General features: G+C 36.7%; 2 protein-coding genes across 5 annotated transcripts; one reads left to right on the top strand and one right to left on the bottom strand.

Annotated features, from left to right (window-relative positions):
• Positions 1-7,162: 7,162 nt before the first annotated feature.
• On the top strand, positions 7,163-12,790 carry LOC103965009 (choline/ethanolaminephosphotransferase 1). 3 transcript variants are annotated; one of them, XM_009378037.3, is made up of 19 exons: positions 7,163-7,342; positions 7,983-8,147; positions 8,723-8,732; positions 8,820-8,870; positions 9,073-9,150; positions 9,295-9,370; positions 9,472-9,494; positions 9,575-9,675; positions 9,875-9,969; positions 10,088-10,156; positions 10,409-10,478; positions 11,017-11,080; positions 11,163-11,203; positions 11,311-11,395; positions 11,577-11,639; positions 11,829-11,887; positions 12,002-12,054; positions 12,193-12,265; positions 12,489-12,790. In XM_009378037.3, the coding sequence occupies exons 2-19, from the start codon at positions 8,011-8,013 to the stop codon at positions 12,508-12,510; spliced, it is 1,170 nt and encodes a 389-aa protein (XP_009376312.2). In that variant the 5' UTR covers positions 7,163-7,342; positions 7,983-8,010; the 3' UTR covers positions 12,511-12,790. The 3 variants fall into 3 exon arrangements, with proteins under 3 accessions (XP_009376312.2, XP_009376303.2, XP_048425245.1); XM_009378028.3 differs by having other exon boundaries at positions 7,944-8,147; XM_048569288.1 differs by lacking the exons at positions 7,163-7,342; positions 8,723-8,732 and having other exon boundaries at positions 8,027-8,147.
• A 105-nt stretch (positions 12,791-12,895) lies between these two features.
• LOC125470343 lies at positions 12,896-14,360 on the bottom strand. Of its 2 annotated transcripts, XM_048569289.1 has the most exons (5): positions 14,146-14,360; positions 13,794-13,837; positions 13,641-13,683; positions 13,456-13,527; positions 12,896-13,369 (listed from the first exon to the last, which is right to left on the bottom strand). In XM_048569289.1, exons 1-5 carry the CDS (start codon positions 14,191-14,193, stop codon positions 13,199-13,201), a joined length of 378 nt encoding a protein of 125 aa, XP_048425246.1. In that variant the 5' UTR covers positions 14,194-14,360; the 3' UTR covers positions 12,896-13,198. The 2 variants fall into 2 exon arrangements, 1 of the variants encoding a protein (XP_048425246.1); XR_007252652.1 differs by lacking the exon at positions 13,641-13,683 and having other exon boundaries at positions 12,896-13,527; positions 13,727-13,837; positions 14,146-14,308.
• Positions 14,361-17,938: the final 3,578 nt, after the last annotated feature.

Genomic DNA, 17,938 nt, shown 5'->3' with positions numbered 1-17,938 from the left:
TGACCAATAGGATGCCGCCATATGTAGGGTAAAACCCTGACATCATGGTCGGCCACTCCCTTATATATACGCCATATTCTACCAAATTGCGGGAAGCTTTTACAATTCTAAAAGGCCCTAAACGCTTACTCTTCTAAGAGAAACTTAGTCATCGAAGATCCATTGGCCTTACCCTCCCACCTCGTGGGCACGTGAGGCTTAGGTCTTTGATTAAAAGTGTTGATTGTTTTGCAGGTGCATTTTCGTCAAAGTTAGAGACAACGAAAATTTGCATCAACAAACATCATGTAAATCTCTTACAATTAAGTGCCCTTCCAGGAGTAGGAATCAATATGATATCGTATGTAATATGCACAATACAATGCATGAGAGCCAGCTATCATTACAGAACAACGCGAAGAGAAAGACTATTCTATAAAAACCAAAGTAGCAGAATAGACGAATTTAAATATGTAAACAGAATGATGCCCAGCAGCCCATTTTAGTTGATATTCAAACATATATAATTCACTAATATTAGCACAGAGATATTAAGTGGAAAATCAAGAAAGTAAGTCTTTAAACTTGAAAGAGAGCAAACCCTAAGAGAAAACGTCTCATCTAGCTAGTGAAGAAAACTGAAGAAAATAACATCTATTTACAGTGTGTGTGTGTGTGTGTAAGTCCCTGCAATAGAACATCATGTAAGTCTCTTATGGCTCATTTACTCATCCGTAATCAAAATAGGTGGAATTGAATTGAGAAAGAATTTGATTGATGGGGAATCAGAAATGGATTCCTATGAAAGGTGTTTACTAAACTGTCGAGAAACGGAATAAGAATGATGTCAATTCCATATAAATTGTTTACCAATTCACTTCTGAATCAGAATCGAAACCATTTGATTACTAAACTGCCATTGGTCTAAATGAGTCATTTTATGTGATAATTAATAAAATTGAATTTTCATAACAACATTAACCCATAAATAATTGAATTTTCCATCTCTTTATAAACTAAACTTTTAACCCTTTTTAACCTTTTTAAACCTAATTTTTTATACCCACCCCCATAATTTCCCAAGCAGCCCAATTTTACTACTTCTCCCAGTATCCTTCATCAGTTCTCCCCAACCAGCATTGCCATCGCCACCACCATCTCCCTCCCTCCCCTACATTTTATTTTATGCGCATCCTTCATTACCATTTCTTACAGCTCCGTCTCTCTCCCGCTCCTTCATCCCCACACAACCACGATGCCACAATCATAGAAGGGAGGCAGGTGGAGAGTCGTGCTTGTTGATTTTAGTGGCAAAATGGAGTTTTAGGAATTAGGTGGGGTTATAATAGGTAGAAAAGTTGTATTCCGGATTCCAATTGTCTCCCAGAATTCAAATGACACCTCCCACCTCAGGAATACAATTCTTCCAAAATCAAGAGTGCAATTCCATTTTTCATATGCATACCCATTTTGATTCGTCCAAAGTTTAGTAAACACAAGTATAACCCGTAATCGGAATCACACTCTAACTTTTGATTCCGATTACGGACACGTAAACACGCCCTTACAGTTAAGTGCTCTTCTAGGAGTAGAAATCAGTATGGCATTATTTACAGTACATGAGAGGTTGTCACTAAAGAACAACACGAATAGAAAGACTATTCTATAAACGGCTCACCTAGCTAGAGGAGAAAACTGAAGAAATTATATTTTATAGTACTAAAACCGGTGGGGAAATTTGGATTTTCAGTTTTACTCCAGCTTACTTTGCTGTTATTTCAATTTTGCCAGTTTGGTCAAAAGGCGAACAACATGGGATGCATGGGTGTTCGCCGCTTCTTCCCTCTCCCTCCTCGACTAATTTATAAAAGTTCATCCCGCTTCTTCTATTGTCTCACGCTCACCGCTTCATCTCGTTTATCCCTTCTGTTGCTCGCAATCACGACTTCATTATTTCACTCATTGCATCATACTTCCCTTTTCTTCTTTCTCAACTCATTTGCGAAAATCTCTTCAATTTCAACAGCAACGGTCACCATTCTTCCCCAAACGTAAATTTCTCTTCTCTTTCTTACATTCAGAATCTTCAAAATCATTGTCTACAGCGTTTGATTTTTGCACTTTCGATTCCACATAAACATGGACTTGCTTTGTTCTCTCTGCAACACTACCCATTACACCAAAATCACATCCCACACTCTTCCAATTTCGAACACGACATGGCCGGCAAAGGTCAATACCCTCACTCATACCTAATTTACCCAAAGATAATCTAATATCAGAGATGGGTTTTTAATAGGGGCTTCAATTGAGTTAGGGTTTTGTTCAATTAAATCTCATTAGTTTGATTCTAATTCAATAAATTTGAGTTAGGGTTTTGTTCAGTTCAACTTTATTAGTTTGATTCTATCATTGGCATCAGGGGCATTCAAACACATCTATCTAATGAATAACTGGAATGATGGAAATAATATGCATTTTCTTTGTCATTTCAATGCAGTGATAAGTTAGGTTTAAGCGTTGAATTAGGTTCTTTTGTGGTTGGACTAATTATATCATTTACTGATCTCATATGGTCAAGAAATATGTAAGCTATCTTTATACTCGAGAGAAATTTAGTACATTGGACACAATCATTCGTCCTCTTTCTTTTTTTATTTACTTTTTTTAATCTAATTTCCCCCTCAATTTTCTGCCATGCTCTTTCATTTGGTTTTTGATTTTCCTACAGGTTTTCATTTGAAAGGAAAATATTGCATTCAAATGAATTCTTCGCTACTCAGGTTTATAATTTTTTTTTGTTTTTTTCCCTTGCTCAGGCATTATTTTCTTTTCACTGCATATTGATATTGAGTTTTTGTTTGGAAATGCCTCTGTTTTTTTTTGTTTTTTTTTGTTCACTTGCTAAAAATGCCTCTACCAAATTTTAAGGACCTTTTCTTTGTTTCTTTTTATCTTCCTCTTTCTTTGTCCAGTTATAAAGCAGTTTTTCATTTTTGTTGCTATAAAGACCTTTTCTTTGTCCAATTATGCCTAACCCAACTCTTTCTAATTTAAATGCACTCCTTTTGTCACACATTGTATATGATAGAGCAGATGAAATAAAAAAAAATGAAAATCGGATTATATATGCTCCTTCTTTATCATAAGAAAACTTTGTCTTAACTTTTGGGTATGTGTCCCCCATTTGTTTACTTTTATGTTATACTGTTTTGAGTTAAATTTAACAAACCATCCACACTAAGAGCTTCCTTTTTCAAAATGCGAACCCATACAGAGAAAATTGCAAATTCCTTTTTTTTTTTTTTTGAATAACAAATTCCAATTCCAACCTACTTTATATATATTCTACATATGTATGCCCTCCTCCAGTACAACATTGTATATCCATGTCTTCTCTATTTTAACTTTACATGTTACTCATTGGTATGTTGTTGCTCTCAGACTTCATATAATCCTCATTCGCTTTTTAACACGATTCCTTTATATATGGTTTCTTCGTGAAATTAATCACATCATATTATTACATCATCGTCATAACGATATCTTTTTGACTATTTTAATTTCTTCATAAACATTTGTATTTTACTGTTTTTGTTGCTATAAGTGATTGATTTGAACTCCCCGACTCTGTTTAATTAGTATCACTGAGATATATTTGATATTTGACTGAAGTGCGAATAATGGGTTGGTTTGAATGCACTCATTTTAGCCTTTTTTGCATCTGATAGAGCATATGAAAATAGAGGGAGACAAAAATCTCATTTGCACCTTCAGGATCACAAATGAGCTCTATCTTTGTCTTTACTTATATGTCCCCCTTTTGTTTTCTTATATGTCCGCACTAACAACTTTTTTTTTTTTCAAAATTTGTAGGAACTAGCTGAAACTGTAAACCTCAACATAATGAAGATGAAGATGAGCTGAAAAGTGAAGAAGGAAAATCTAGACTCAGTAACATGTTCATAATCTATCTAAATATTTTGAATAATGATCAGTTTAATGTTGTTAATCTTTTTATCACACTAATATGTTGCTAATTTACCTTCTCAAACAACAGACATGTAAATATTGATATATAAAACTTATTTATATTAAATACCATTGTTTTAAACAGTATTCTTAAAGACATCTCCAACTGAAGGGTCCAGAGGGCTAGAGGGCCAAAAATAGCCCAAAAAACCTTCTCCAACCGAGGGTTAGGCCAGAGGGCTCATGAAATCTGAAAGGGATGCAGGGCTGACCAGAAAACTGATTAATTCTGTATTTTGAATCCAACGGCTAACTGGTACTAGTTACCGTTGGATTCAAATTTTTTTTTTTTTTAAATTCTATTTTTTTCAATAAATACCTAAACCATTCCTCACAAAATTTTCACCATTCCTACACCATTTCAATTCTCATATTTTCCCTCCTCTTTCAAAATTCTATCCTTCAATTTTTTTAATAATTTTGAAATGGCCTCGTCTACAATGAAAGGTAGGGCTTGGACCCGAAAAGAAGATGAAGTTTTTTGCAAGGCTTATAGATGGGTGTCGAAAGATAGTGTGAGAGGGAATTGTCAAACAAATGACGGTGTTTGGACTCGTGTGTCCAAAAAATACTTAGAGTTCTATGAAGACACCACTCCAATGAATATTCGAAACCACGAGAGTTGTTCTTCAAGATGGAAGAAACATCTTCAGCCAAGTTTGAACAAATGACATCAAGCATTGTTAGCAGCCGCAAGTAATCCTGAAAGCGGCACTAATTACTACGACGAAGTAAGTGTTTTCACAATTTATTTTAAATATTTAATTATATTACATTTAATTTCATAAATTAATTTCCTTTAATTTTTTTCTAGGTACTCCAAGCGGAGGAATTGTATATGGACAGCAACTCGAAACCCTTTCAGTTTCACAGTTGTTGGGAAATTTATAAAGGATAGGTGTTATTTGAAGATCCACCATAGAGAGCTCCTATGCCGATGTTCAAAACTGCATCCTCAGCTGCAGATATGGATGAAGATGGATCTCCAACCATTCAACAAACAAGGGTAGAAAATCCATCTTCGGGTGAAGGTTCCATACCTAGGGTTAGGTGACGAAATAAGGCGCGAAGGTTGAAGGAAAAGGTTAAGACAAATGATGATTACGCCGCTCAACATGAAGTGGCGGCCTCATTGTGATTATTGGCAGAGCAAAATGCCCTTGAGGCAGAAGAAAGGAAGTGTAGGCATGAAGAATGGGCCAAACAAATACAAGAAGAGATGGATGATAAGAATATGGAAATGAACACTTCGAATTACAATCCAATAAGTAAAGCCTATTTTGATAGAAGAAAAAAAAAAAATTTATGAGCCAATGGCAATTGTTTACCTCTGACTATACTCCTACAATGGTGGATGATGAAGATGATGTTGATTATGGATATTAAATTTAAGTTGTTTTAGTTTTTAAATTTAAGTTGTTGTAGTTTTCAAATTAATTTGTAGTTTTTTAATTTAATTTGTCGTTTTTTAATTTTAGTTGTAGTTTTTAAATATAAGTTGTAGTTTTTAAATTTAAGTTGTTGTTTTTAAATTTAAGTTGTTGTAGTTTTTAAATTTAAATAATAAATTATGTTTGGCCCTATGGCCCTCGGTTGGAGACGATTTTTTGTGACAGGGCTAAAATAAGCCCTCTGGCCCTTTGGTCCTCGGTTGGAGATGGAGGCAAATATGGCCATGTACTGTTCATTAAAATATTAATATCTTGGAGGGCTAGATGGCTAAAACGAACCATCTGGCTAACCCTAAGTTGGAGATGGTCTAAACCTCGCAGCAAAGTACGAGTATTCATGCTTGTAACATCTATTCATAAGAGAGGGAAGTCAGTCGGCATAGAGGAAGATGAGATCAAACCAAAAGCAAACTTACACCGCCTAAAAACTATGGATAGGTAATAAGAATAATATAAAATACTAAAGATATTTATAAATCCTTTCACACATGAATATTATAAAATATGATTTTAGGAAATGTACATATACACATAATCACAATAGGAAATAATTATTTTCTTGTAAATAATATATGCATTTAAAAATATAGGTCTTAACAACTATTTACGTAAAACTAGCATATTGTACCTTTTCGCCTATCAGCCAGATATTCAACGGTGAAGTGATAGGTGTTCAGTTGAAAGTGGTGTGAACCGAGCATCTTGCTCAACCTTGGTTATCCTACACGTCTCTTCGAGCACCGCTCCGAACACTTTTACAAAAGCAAATATTTATGTCAAGGGTGGGGATAAATTGATATCGAGCTCCTAATCTATGAAATTTAAACATAAGGCATCTTCTTACAAATGAATAAGAATAGCAATAACTGTATTGCTAAGTAGCAATTAAGCAATTGTTTAGAAAAACTTTTAAAGTCAAAGATGAATAAATTTTGAAGAAAGCGAGACATATAACCCTTTATTATAGTGATAGAGAGGAGTGTTACATTTGTATCACTGTGTGGATTTGAATTTCGTCGATTCTCTAATCTAACAAACCTATTATTTGTTAAGGAAAAAAAAAAGTTTAGAGATCTTAGATGGCACAAAAGATAAAATTAATGCAAGAAGTTTGGCTTTTCATCATTGCAAAAATGTAACGTAACTTGACAAGGTTTTTATATAAATTAATATCTTCGTAGACCTTGTTTATCACCTTAACAAATATCGTATTTGAAAAAGAAAAAAAAATTTTGTCCTTGATGCATCAATTGTATCAAAGAAGATTGAAGTTGATGTATTAATTGTATCAAAGGAGATACGAACATGATGGACCAATTGTATCTTATCAAATTAAAATCCAAAATAAGTATAAATTTAAATTTGTTCATCATTTAAAAAGAGAATTGTTATTGACACTTTAAATTTTTCATTCTACACTTCAAACTTTCTATATTTAGAAAAAAAATTTAAAATCCAAAATAAGTATAAATTTAAATTTGTTCACCATTTAAAAAGAGAATTGTTATTGACACTTTAAATTTTTTATTCTACACTCCAAACTTTCTATATTTAGAAAAAGAAAAATATACTCCTTTATTTAGAAAAAATACACTTATAAAGGATGTAGAATAAAATTTTTAAAATGCCAATAACACTTCCTACAAAAAAAAAAAAAAAGTGTATAACCTTTGGGTCTTATTTTCATTTTCTTTTTCAGTAGCCCATGCAGGCTATAGTGTACATCGCATCAGACCCTAGCAGGAGGGCGGACGATCTGCCTCCGAAAACCTAACCATAGCGCCGTCTGAGGTGAAGGCTTGGATTCATAATCTTTATATCTTTATCCCGAACGCAAAAACCATAGCAGGGAAAAAACCCCCAAATCCCCCAACGCCAAGGTGAAGACTTTCTCACTCACTTGCTCTCTCTCTTTTTGTCAATCCTTTATTTTATATATGGAATCTGTTTGTGATTTGTTTACTGGAAAGCTCGTTTGTTTTGATTTCGCTTGTGCTTGTTTGCTGGTTAATCAAATGATTGAGGATGGATTATTTAGCAGAGCACCCACTGTGTGTGTGTGTGTTTGTATTTTTCGCTGTTTGTGTCCTTGGAGGAGCTTGTTCGTTGGTGGGTAAAGCTAAATCAATCATTTCTGGTGCAAATATTGTATTTTTAGATTTCTAGTTTTGATCGTGTGGGATTCCGAATGAATCTGCTCAAGCTGTGCACTTAACGTTATTCACAAAGTTTAGAGCTTTGGATGTTTTTTTTATCTGTTTTGGAGAAAATATCTACTGGGTTGTATTCTTTCATTGTTTCTGCATTCTGGGCATTACCCAGATGAGATGATTAATGTGTTGAATCACAAAAATTTGAATTTGGATTTTGATGTTGATCCAATTATCTTGGGGGGCAAGTGTACAAGCATGTATGATTGTATTCAGTGATGGGTTTGTTCAGATGCGTGGATTGAGTTATTTCAGTTATTTTTGGTAGCAGGTTGGTTGTACTGAGGCTTATTTGCATTTTGTTTCGAAGCGAAAAATCGAAGCTTGATTTGGAAGAGATGGGGTATATTGGGGCACATGGTGTGGCTGCTTTGCATAAATACAAGTACAGTGGCGTGGATCACTCTTACACTGCCAAATATATCTTGCAACCCTTTTGGAGTAGCTTCGTTAAAATCTTTCCCCTTTGGATGCCGTAAGTTTCTTAATCTTCTTCTCTGATTTTATTGATTACTGAGTGTTATGAATCTTATGATTGACTGAAGTTAAGTTCATATACTCTTCTCTTTGGCTTTAATTGGTGGGTAAGATCATGAGTTTTCTGGTGTTATAAGCGCTCATGTTTTGTTCTCGAATTTAGGTGCATAAGTTTTCTGTTTTAGTAGTTTCTGCTGGGTTTATCTTGGATTTATGTTATTCACTAGTCTACATTTGATACATTTATTTTAAGAAAACTTCCAAATAGACAAGCAAACATTTGTAGTTTGCATGATGAGTTCAAGACCTTTAGCTGACTTACTTCATGTAAATTTACAAACCCATCAATATGCAGCTATGTTTTGCTTAGAAGATGGAGTACATCTTTTAGTTGATATTGCGGACTTACAAGAATGAAAATTCATAGCATTTTTTTTTCTGAGACTAGATAATCTCTCCTTAACTGATTATGAGTTTTAACATCACCTGTTTGTGATTTTTGCTGATGTTTGCTAACATTTACCTTTGTTCCTTGGTTTCTTCCCACGCTTCCATTTCTGACTTTTTCTTCAGGCCCAACATGGTAGAGTGACCTTTACTCCCAACTATGCTTTATCATTTTTTGAAACTGTTGCCTTTTCATTGATGATTTTGTTTTATTTTTTGCCAGATAACTCTAACAGGATTCATGTTCTTGCTCACATCCGCTCTGCTTGGCTATGTGAGTGGTTTTTTCTATCATCTTTATTTTCTGCTGTTAGGTTTTCCTGTTTATAATGCTAATCTTTTAACTCAAGCTTCACATTTAGTTTTAAAAATGTTCACATTTATCTTTACTCTGGTTATGGTGTGCATGATGCTTAAAATGGGAATGTTATTACTTAGTAAGCTTCCCATGAATTTGTGTTATGTGTTTTTCCCAGATATATTCACCACGACTGGATTCAGCTCCTCCTAGATGGGTTAATTTCGCTCATGGATTGCTACTTTTCTTATACCAGGTTTGCTTAAATACATCCAAGCAGAGTTGCCTTTGATTTTTCTGTGGAGTCCTCTTTATTGTTACACATTGCTATTTTATTTCTATCTTCATTGTCTCATTTCCCATCACTTTCCTGTTTGACCTTTTTCACAAAAATCTTAAGACGTTTGATGCCGTTGATGGGAAACAAGCAAGACGGACAAATTCCTCAAGTCCACTGGGGGAACTTTTTGACCATGGTAATGCACTGCTATCATGTTTTTTTTTTCTTCTGTTGCCTTTGTACATTCACAATTGAATATTGATGATTTATATTCTGGTGGATCTCAATGAATTGCAGGTTGTGATGCCCTTGCCTGCGCGGTATGTGTCTTCGTCTTTTCTAGTCATTTGGTACCCTGGAATTCAAGTTTCTTTTTCATGTTTTATATGTGTTTGTTTAGTTTGAAGCATTGGCCTTTGGAAGTACCGCGATGTGTGGAAGATCTACTTTCTGGTTCTGGGTGATTTCAGCTGTTCCATTTTACTTTGCTACTTGGGAGTCGTAAGTTGTCCAACTGAGTTTGATTTTGTTATTAGTCATTCGGGAATATACCACCTTCTTTTTCTTTTTCTTGGGGAAAGGAGTGGGGGAGTGGGTTGATTCGATATGCTAGCATATAAGTTTGTTCACTCCATGACCCTGCATAGAATATTTCATATGCAAAAATAGAATGTTCTGATTTATGACTTTGTTGATCCAGTTACTTTACTAATACCCTAATCCTTCCTGCTGTTAATGGGCCCACGGAAGGTCTAATGCTTATATATTTGGCCCATTTTTTCACAGCTATCGTTGGTAAACTCCTAATTTCATTCTGCTACTCTACTTGTATGTACAGCTTGAAGTTAACTTCTAAACCAATATCTAAAAACTCTTCTTTTCTTTAAGTACATTTATTTCTTTACATTTTCAGGTTCTGAGTGGTGGGATCTACAATTTGGAAAGTGTTTGCCTTTTCTGAGTTGGGTCCCCATTCTTAGTGGTAAGGCCAAGCCTAATTTAGTTGATACCATACAATTGATATTTGGCATCAAACACTACATTTTGCGAGACTTGACTGCATGCTATATTTCCGTATATAATTTGCAGTACCTATCTATATAGAGCTCGTATGCAGTTTGATTACCTTTTTTATATTTGTTGTGGATGACTATTTCTTTGGCTGCTTCACAACATACACTACTTCCATTGCAGTTGGTCTGAAATTTAATTCCTTTTTTTTTTTTCACTTCAGAAATCCCAACATACAAAGCTGTGTTGTATCTAATGATAGCTTTTGCTGTCATCCCAACACTCACATTCAAGTATGTAATTTTCTGTTCCCTAATTTTTTGAAATTTGAGTCTAACTTTCTCATGTATAATAGTTCTTTCTGTTTTTTCTATTATAACTTATTCCTGAGCTCTTAATACATGTATCATGACGTTTTCAACTCAATTGTAATTTTTCTAATTGTTCTATATGGAACCTTGTAAATTGTTATCCATACTACGCTTGGCATATCTGTGAAGACTTAAGCTACGGAAGCAGGGTTGCATTGCTAACTACACATTGTGGGCATGAACTTAGAACTATTATGTTGCTATCTTCATGATCTTACTAACCTAGAATTCCTTGGGGTATGGGATTGAATTGATATTACTATTTTCTATAGATATAACAGCAATCTGGTGTTAATATTCACAAGATTTTTTTTTTTTTTGGCTGAGTGCCTTGGTATAGTTTACCACTTCCCCAAACCATTCATGTGTCAGAGATTCAGAGCTCACGTATAAACTTAAAAATAGTCCTTTGAAGGCCATTAGACACTTGGACCTTATGTTGGATTCTGCTTGTGTGCAGTGTATCCAATGTTCATAAGGTTGTTCAAGCAAGGAAAGCAAGTATGCTATTGGCACTGGCAATGGTATTGTTTTTATCTTTCGGATTTTATGCTAGTTCTAGACACTTGATTGGCCTAATGGGTGTTTCATGTTGTTTCTTCTCAGATTTACCCTTTTGTAGTCCTTTTGGTAGGAGTTTTGGCATGGTATGTCTTTATACTTTGCGTCCACCCCTGTTTTTTTTCCTTAAATTTATTGCTATATTTTATTTCTTTTAAAAAATGGTTTCAAAGTAGTAATAATTTATTTGCAGGGGTTACTTGTCACCAGCTGACATTATGGGGAACTATCCACATTTAATCGTTTTGGGAAGTGGGCTTGCTTTTGGGTACCTTGTGGTAAGATATCCGTGTTTCTTTATAACCGTATCTTTTGAAAGTGTGGGTTTTCCATTCGAATGTAATTGCTTACTATCGGGGCTGTGAGTGCTAGATTTCCAATGTCGTTCTAAGGGGTCTTGTAGACAACCAAATTGTTTATTCTACCATTGTTGTTGAAAGGAAAGCTCTGTTTTGGCAGGGAAGATTGATTCTTGCGCACTTGTGTGATGAGCCAAAGGGTTTGAAAACTGGAATGTGCATGGTATGTAACAATCCCAAAACTGCTGGAAATTTAGAGTCTGTTGAGTGTGTATTTCTAGCAACGCAGTAATAGCAGCATCATATTTCTCAGAATTGGTTTTTATCAACAACTTCTGCATGCTTTTTTTTTTTTTTTTATAATTCAAGACCAGATTATATTACTAACTTCAATATTTATTATTCTGTGCAGTCATTGTTGTATCTTCCATTTGCCATTGCAAATGCACTCACAGCTAAACTGAACGATGGGTATGTTGTATTTGATATAATGTCGGGAGCTTTAAGTAAAGACGGGATTCTTCTGTTCTTGACAGTCTAGATGTTTCTGATTTCTTGAACTTCCTGTGTACCTTTTTGTTGCAGAGTTCCTTTGGTTGATGAGAGCTTGGTTCTTCTTGGTTACTGTGCATTTACAGGTATGGTAATTTGTTATGAAGGTCTGCGTATTGGAAATACATGACACACTACCATTTTTATGGATGTAGTATGTACTTACGAATTTCATTACACTGTACCATACCTCGTGGCTGAATTTCACTTTTCCCTGAATGCAGGGACACTCTATCTTCACTTTGCAACGTCAGTCATTCACAAGATCACAACAGCCTTGGGAATCTATTGCTTTAGGTGAGAATGTGTGTTACATTCAAAATCGAAGCATATTACTCACCAAGTCCAAATAATTTTTTGACTAATACAGCCTGAAATTTGATTAAGCGCGGTGTTCTGTGCTCATTCTTTCACCTCGACAACAGTTTGCTTCCGTTCACCAAATTTTGTTCCTTTTCTTTGGAGTGCCCATTGATACCGTACCTTTGATCCTAACTTGCGGTTTCTTGTTGAATTACAGGATAACTAGGAAGGAAGCTTGAGTGACATTGCATCAATAAATAGAACATTAGAAATATTGACATTGCAACCATTTTCTCCCTTCTCTACATCTTTTCCAATTTTTGTTTCAGCTCTGCGGGCTAAGTCGAGAATGATGCAGTTCGAGCGAGTTTTCTCGTCAGTATAATTTTGTTTTAAGATGAGTGAAGAGTGATTAAAATCCATTTCCATTCATTCTTGCTGTTGTATAAGATTTTGTTTTGTTTCTTTCCGACGAGAGTTACCGATTTAGGCATATTTTCTCTTCCCTTTGATGCATCATTTGAAATCTATGTAAGTACAAGTTTGAGCATCCGATGGTGTCCGTTTTTTCTTCTCTTTCACCTCATAAAAAGTCTCCAAGTCTGAAAATGTGAGCAGTGGATATCGACATTTGCCTGTTTTCAATCCAAAATGTAGTTTATGTATACATGACAGGAACGTAAGCAAACAATGACAACTAATGTGACGATACATGATACTGAATCTTCGCCATGTTCTTACTTACAGAAATGAAACCACAGTTGCGGTTTTATTTTTCCGACCTATAACATATGGGAAGTCAAATTATATAGCCTTCTCCAGCCATCTTGGCAATCGTAATGATACTTTCATCCAGTGCCTCGTAAGGAACACCGAATACAGTAGGTGGAACAAGAACATGAAGGATCCGCGATTAATCAATACATGTTACAAATATAAAGCCTTAATATATAAAGAGTGCATATGCGAGAGGCAGAGCGAGAGAGAGAGAGATACCTGAGAACCAAATAAAGCATAAATCGCTTCCATTGACGGGACTGAATAGATGCCCGATGCAGTAAATATGAATGTTAGAGAAGCATGAATGTTTATAGTGATCTGCAAGCAAACCAAATCACAAACAAAAAACATATCAAATCTCGGTACTACAAAAAACGAATATCAAACAAAGGATGGTTAATTACCAAAGCAAGTATGTTTTCCCTTATCAAGAATGATGATATCAAGACATACCCTACAGCACCCAGTGATCGAACCTGCACATATAATAAAACTGTTACCATCAACTAAAGCGTTTTAACTGGTTAAGAGACAACCACTGCTTCGAACAGATTCAATTAACTTTGGGGGATAAGGGAGAGAACATTACAATTGTGCACAAGAATATTGAAAGACCCCAGCTTGCTCCTAACCTGAGAAGTTGAAACATAACAGTTAAAACTGAAGTAGACTCACCATAAAACTGTGATGTCAAAAAAGTAATCCGTAGCCACTGCGTAAACTAATTTGAATCACTTCATACCTCCATAAACTTCCCATTGTAAAACCAACTAAACCGTGCTTAAGCTGCACAAGATAATTAATTAGCATGTTAAGTGCATATCATACGGTTCTTACCAAAATTTTCAAGAAAAAAAGTTCAAAGTAAAAGTGACGGTGGCTAGAACAACAATGAACTAGCTAGTCCATCTTGGTCAATCGGTATGGATCACTAGTCTGGAATGGCTTGAGAACTATGAAACTAACCTATCTCAGCTATTCTACGAGAGGAGAGATTCCCAAGTATTAAGAAGCAACTTTTTTGAACACGAAGAATCAGAATACATACTAATTCACAATAATGAGAACAACAACAGGACAGATAGCATGCTCACCAAATAGGTTAAGGCTTTCACCGGACCAGACAAGACTAGCAATAACATAGTTGTTGCAACCTAGCACGATCAGAAAACAATGGCAATTATGTAATGAAAACGCCACATCAATCTCTTAAGTTTAAACATGGCGGGTCATTGATGGTCACAAACCATAGTTTTTCTTCCAGTAGCGAAGCTCCACCTCATTGAGGTGATCACTATCGGCAGCGAGAAGAAGCTATTAAGTTTAATATTTTGTTGTATTCGGTATTCTTATTCAAACTGCTGTAATAGCAGTTGTTGTTATATATACAACTTACACACACGCATGCATTTAAACAATTGCATGTAATAAACAAATGTTGTAAAAGGGGGCGTGCTTCCTGCCCATGCTGCAACACATCAGAGCATGTGTTCCTTCTGCTGTGAAGGTGGCGTGCTGTCTGACAAGGAATATGTGCAGTATTCCTTCTGTCCAGTCACATGGGCAAGTTCTCTCAACACTCCCCCTCAAGTTTGGAATGAATGTTGATTATTCCTAACTTGCAAAGCAAAGTCGTAAACTGGTATAAGCTCAGTGGCTTTGTGAAGATGTCGGCTGGTTGTTTCATGGTTGAGATGTGAGATGTTTCGATCATTCCACTTTGAACCTTTTCTCGTACAAGGTGGCAGTCAATCTCTATGTGTTTGGTTCTTTCGTGAAAGATCGGATTCGAAGCGATGTGAAGTGCCGCTTGATTATCACAATATAGCTTGACTGGACGTTCATGTTGGATACCCAAGTCTTGTAGAACAGATTTCAACCAAGTGACTTCACAACAAGTTGCTGCCATTGAACGATACTCTGCCTCTGCACTAGAACGTGACACAGTATTTTGTTTCTTGCTTTTCCAGGAGATCAAAGATTCTGCAAGAAATACACAGTATCCGGTGGTAGAACGTCGTGTGTCTCGACATCTGGCCCAATCCGCATCACAAAAAGCATTCAATTGAATTGGACTTCTTGCAGAAAGAAAAATACCTTGCCCTGGTGTGTGCTTAACGTATCGTAAGACTCGCTGGGCTGCCTCCAAGTGTGGAGTTCGAGGCTTCTCCATAAATTGACTAAGAATATGGACGGCATACACCAAATCAGGGCGCGTGATTGTCAGGTAGATTAGTCTCCCAACAAGTCGTCGATAATAGGAAGGATCAGTAATCCATTGTCCTTCGTCATTTCTGAGTGATAAGTTTTGCTCCATAGGAGAGGTGGCTGGTTTTGCGCCAAGATGACCTGCATCCTCAAGTATTTCAAGGGCATATTTTCGCTGTGAGAGGGTGATCCCCTTGCTAGAGCGAGCAATTTCAATGCCCAAGAAATATCTTAATTGGCCAAGGTCTTTCAACTTGAATTGCTTCATAAGAAAAGACTTGGTATCTTCAATTGCTTGTATGTTATTTCCTGCCAAGATAATATCATCAACATAGACAAGGAGGGCAGTGAATTTACCATCATGGTTTCGGACGAACAATGAATAATCTGCCTTGGATTGTTGATAGCCGGCCTTTCGAAGAGCACAAGAGAGTTTGATAAACCATTGACGAGAGGCTTGCTTAAGCCCATACAAAGATTTATGAAGTTTACAAACTCGTGTCTCCCCCTTTCGTCCGAAACCAGGAGGCAAGGACATGTAGACATCTTCTTCAAGATCACCATGGAGGAAAGCGTTATTAACATCAAGCTGGTGGAGGTGCCATTGTTTGACCGAGGCAACAGCAAGGAGTAGACGAACTGTAGTCAATTTTGCAACCGGAGCAAAGGTCTCTCGATAGTCTAAGCCTTCAATTTGGCTATAACCTTTGGCAACCAAGCGTGCTTTATATCGCTCAATGGATCCATCGGATCGAAATTTGATTTTGTAAACCCATTTACATCCAACCGGCTTCTTGCCAGGGGGCAATGGTTGCAGAGACCATGTCCTATTCGCAGCAAGGGCTGCCAGTTCTTCTTCCATAGCGAAACGCCAGTGAGGGTCGCGTATAGCCTGTGAGAATGAGCTGGGTTCGATGGCAGCTGAAATGGAAGTGGTGAAAGCATGATGTCGAGCAGATAAACGATCGTATGTGAGGACATCAGACAAAGGGTAAGGAGTACCTGGTACTTTGGTCAACGCCGAGTGAGATGAAGGGACGGACCGAGAAGGGAGGTTGATGTCGATGTGATATTGTTGAAGATAACCAGGTGCATGAGTGGGTCGTTTAAGACGAGGTGGTGAGGTGGAAAGAAAAGGAGATGAAACCGAAACAGGACTCACCGGCGAAGAAGAGGATGGATCGACGGAATCCTGCTCCAGTAGAATGGACGGATGAATGATGGGATCATCATAGGCAGTATCTTAAGTATGTGGAAACACAAGTGGTGAAACTGCAGCAGAAGATGAAAAAGGGAACACATGTTCATGGAAAATAACATCACGAGAGATAAAGATTTTACCCGTGTGAAGGTCGTAAACTCGATATCCCTTTGTGCCATATGGATACCCAAGAAAAAGACACCGTGTGGCTCTTGCATCAAATTTTGTGGGACGATGGTGGTGGGTGGAAGAAAAACATAAGCAACCAAACACTCGCAAATGTGCATACGCTGGCTGTTTGTGGTGAAGTATTTCATAGGGTGATTTGCTTTGAAGAAGAGGAGTGGGAGTCCGATTTATGAGATAAGTGGCAGTGAGGATTGCATCACCCCAAAATTTCTTAGGAAGATGAGATTGAAAGAGTAAGGCTCTAGCAACATTGAGTAAGTGGCGGTGTTTGCGCTCTGCTACCCCATTTTGTTGGGGAGTAGAGACACAACTTGTTTGATGGAGAATCCCCTTATCTGAAAAAAATTGGGTCATAAAAAATTCTGGACCGTTATCACTACGAAGAACCTTGACTCGTGTGGAAAATTGTGTTTCAACAAGGTGGATGAAAGTGATGAGATAAGATCGTGCATCTGATTTGTGATTCATTAAATAAACCCATGTGCATCTTGAGAAATCATCCACAATAGTTAAGAAATATTGTGCCCCTGTGATGGTGGGAACATGGTAACCTCCCCAAATGTCAACATGAATTAACTCAAAAGGAGCCTTTGTGGTGATAGAACTCAAAGGAAAAGGAGCACGTGTTTGTTTGGCTAATGGACAGATCAAACAATCATCAATGCTACAAAAATTCAAATTTTTAATGCAAGTAGAGAGATGCCGTAAGGTCTTGTTGGAAAGATGGCCAAGGCGTTGATGCCAAAGCTGGGAAGAAGAAGCAACAATTGACGCTGAATTGCACCTGGTTTTCATCACATTATCAAGGTAGTAGAGTCTTTCTCGTTCAGTTCCCGTCCCAATCATCTTCCCCGATCGTTGGCCCTGAAGTAGACACATTTTATCAGTGAAGATGACAAAGCAAGATGAGGTATTAGTAAGTTTGCTGACAGAAATTAAATTCAGTTTAAATGATGGAACACAAAGCACGTTGTGAAGGGTGAGATCATTCGAGAGATGAACTGTGCCAATATGTGTGACATCGGCAAGTGCATGATTGGGTAAGTGCACTTGTCGATTATATACCGGAACACTTGTGGTCATTAAGCTTGGTGAGCAGACCATGTGGTCTGTGGCGCCTGTATCGAAAATCCAGTCCCTTCCCTTATTGAGAGCAGAAGCACAAAAAACTCTACCTGACAAGTTATTCATAGTAGAGGTGGTACCGACATGATTAGATGTGGAGTTGGATTGACTCTTATCAAGGAGTGCAAGCAGATTGTGATATTGCTCGGAAGTGAGGCTGTAGG

The sequence above is a fragment of a genome, unplaced genomic scaffold (genome assembly GCF_019419815.1).
Source record: "Pyrus x bretschneideri cultivar Hongxiangsu unplaced genomic scaffold, Pyrus_bretschneideri_v1 Contig5, whole genome shotgun sequence".
NCBI lineage: Eukaryota > Viridiplantae > Streptophyta > Magnoliopsida > Rosales > Rosaceae > Pyrus > Pyrus x bretschneideri.
The sequence above is the reverse complement of the archived record's forward strand: the minus strand, read 5'-3'. Positions and strand labels throughout refer to the sequence as shown.

Excerpts from the sequence above, each read along its gene's own strand:
- LOC103965009 (XM_009378037.3), top strand. The coding sequence starts at position 8,011 with ATGGGGTATATTGGGGCACATGGTGTGGCTGCTTTGCATAAATACAAG. Across the intron at positions 9,970-10,087 it reads TTTTTTCACAGCTATCGTTG|GTTCTGAGTGGTGGGATCTA; the intron begins GTAAACTCCTAA and ends TTACATTTTCAG. Across the intron at positions 11,640-11,828 it reads TGAAAACTGGAATGTGCATG|TCATTGTTGTATCTTCCATT; the intron begins GTATGTAACAAT and ends TATTCTGTGCAG.
- LOC125470343 (XM_048569289.1), bottom strand. The coding sequence starts at position 14,193 with ATGTTATTGCTAGTCTTGTCTGGTCCGGTGAAAGCCTTAACCTATTTG. Across the intron at positions 13,838-14,145 it reads TGAAAGCCTTAACCTATTTG|CTTAAGCACGGTTTAGTTGG; the intron begins GTGAGCATGCTA and ends TATCTTGTGCAG. Across the intron at positions 13,370-13,455 it reads GGGAAAACATACTTGCTTTG|ATCACTATAAACATTCATGC; the intron begins GTAATTAACCAT and ends GTTTGCTTGCAG.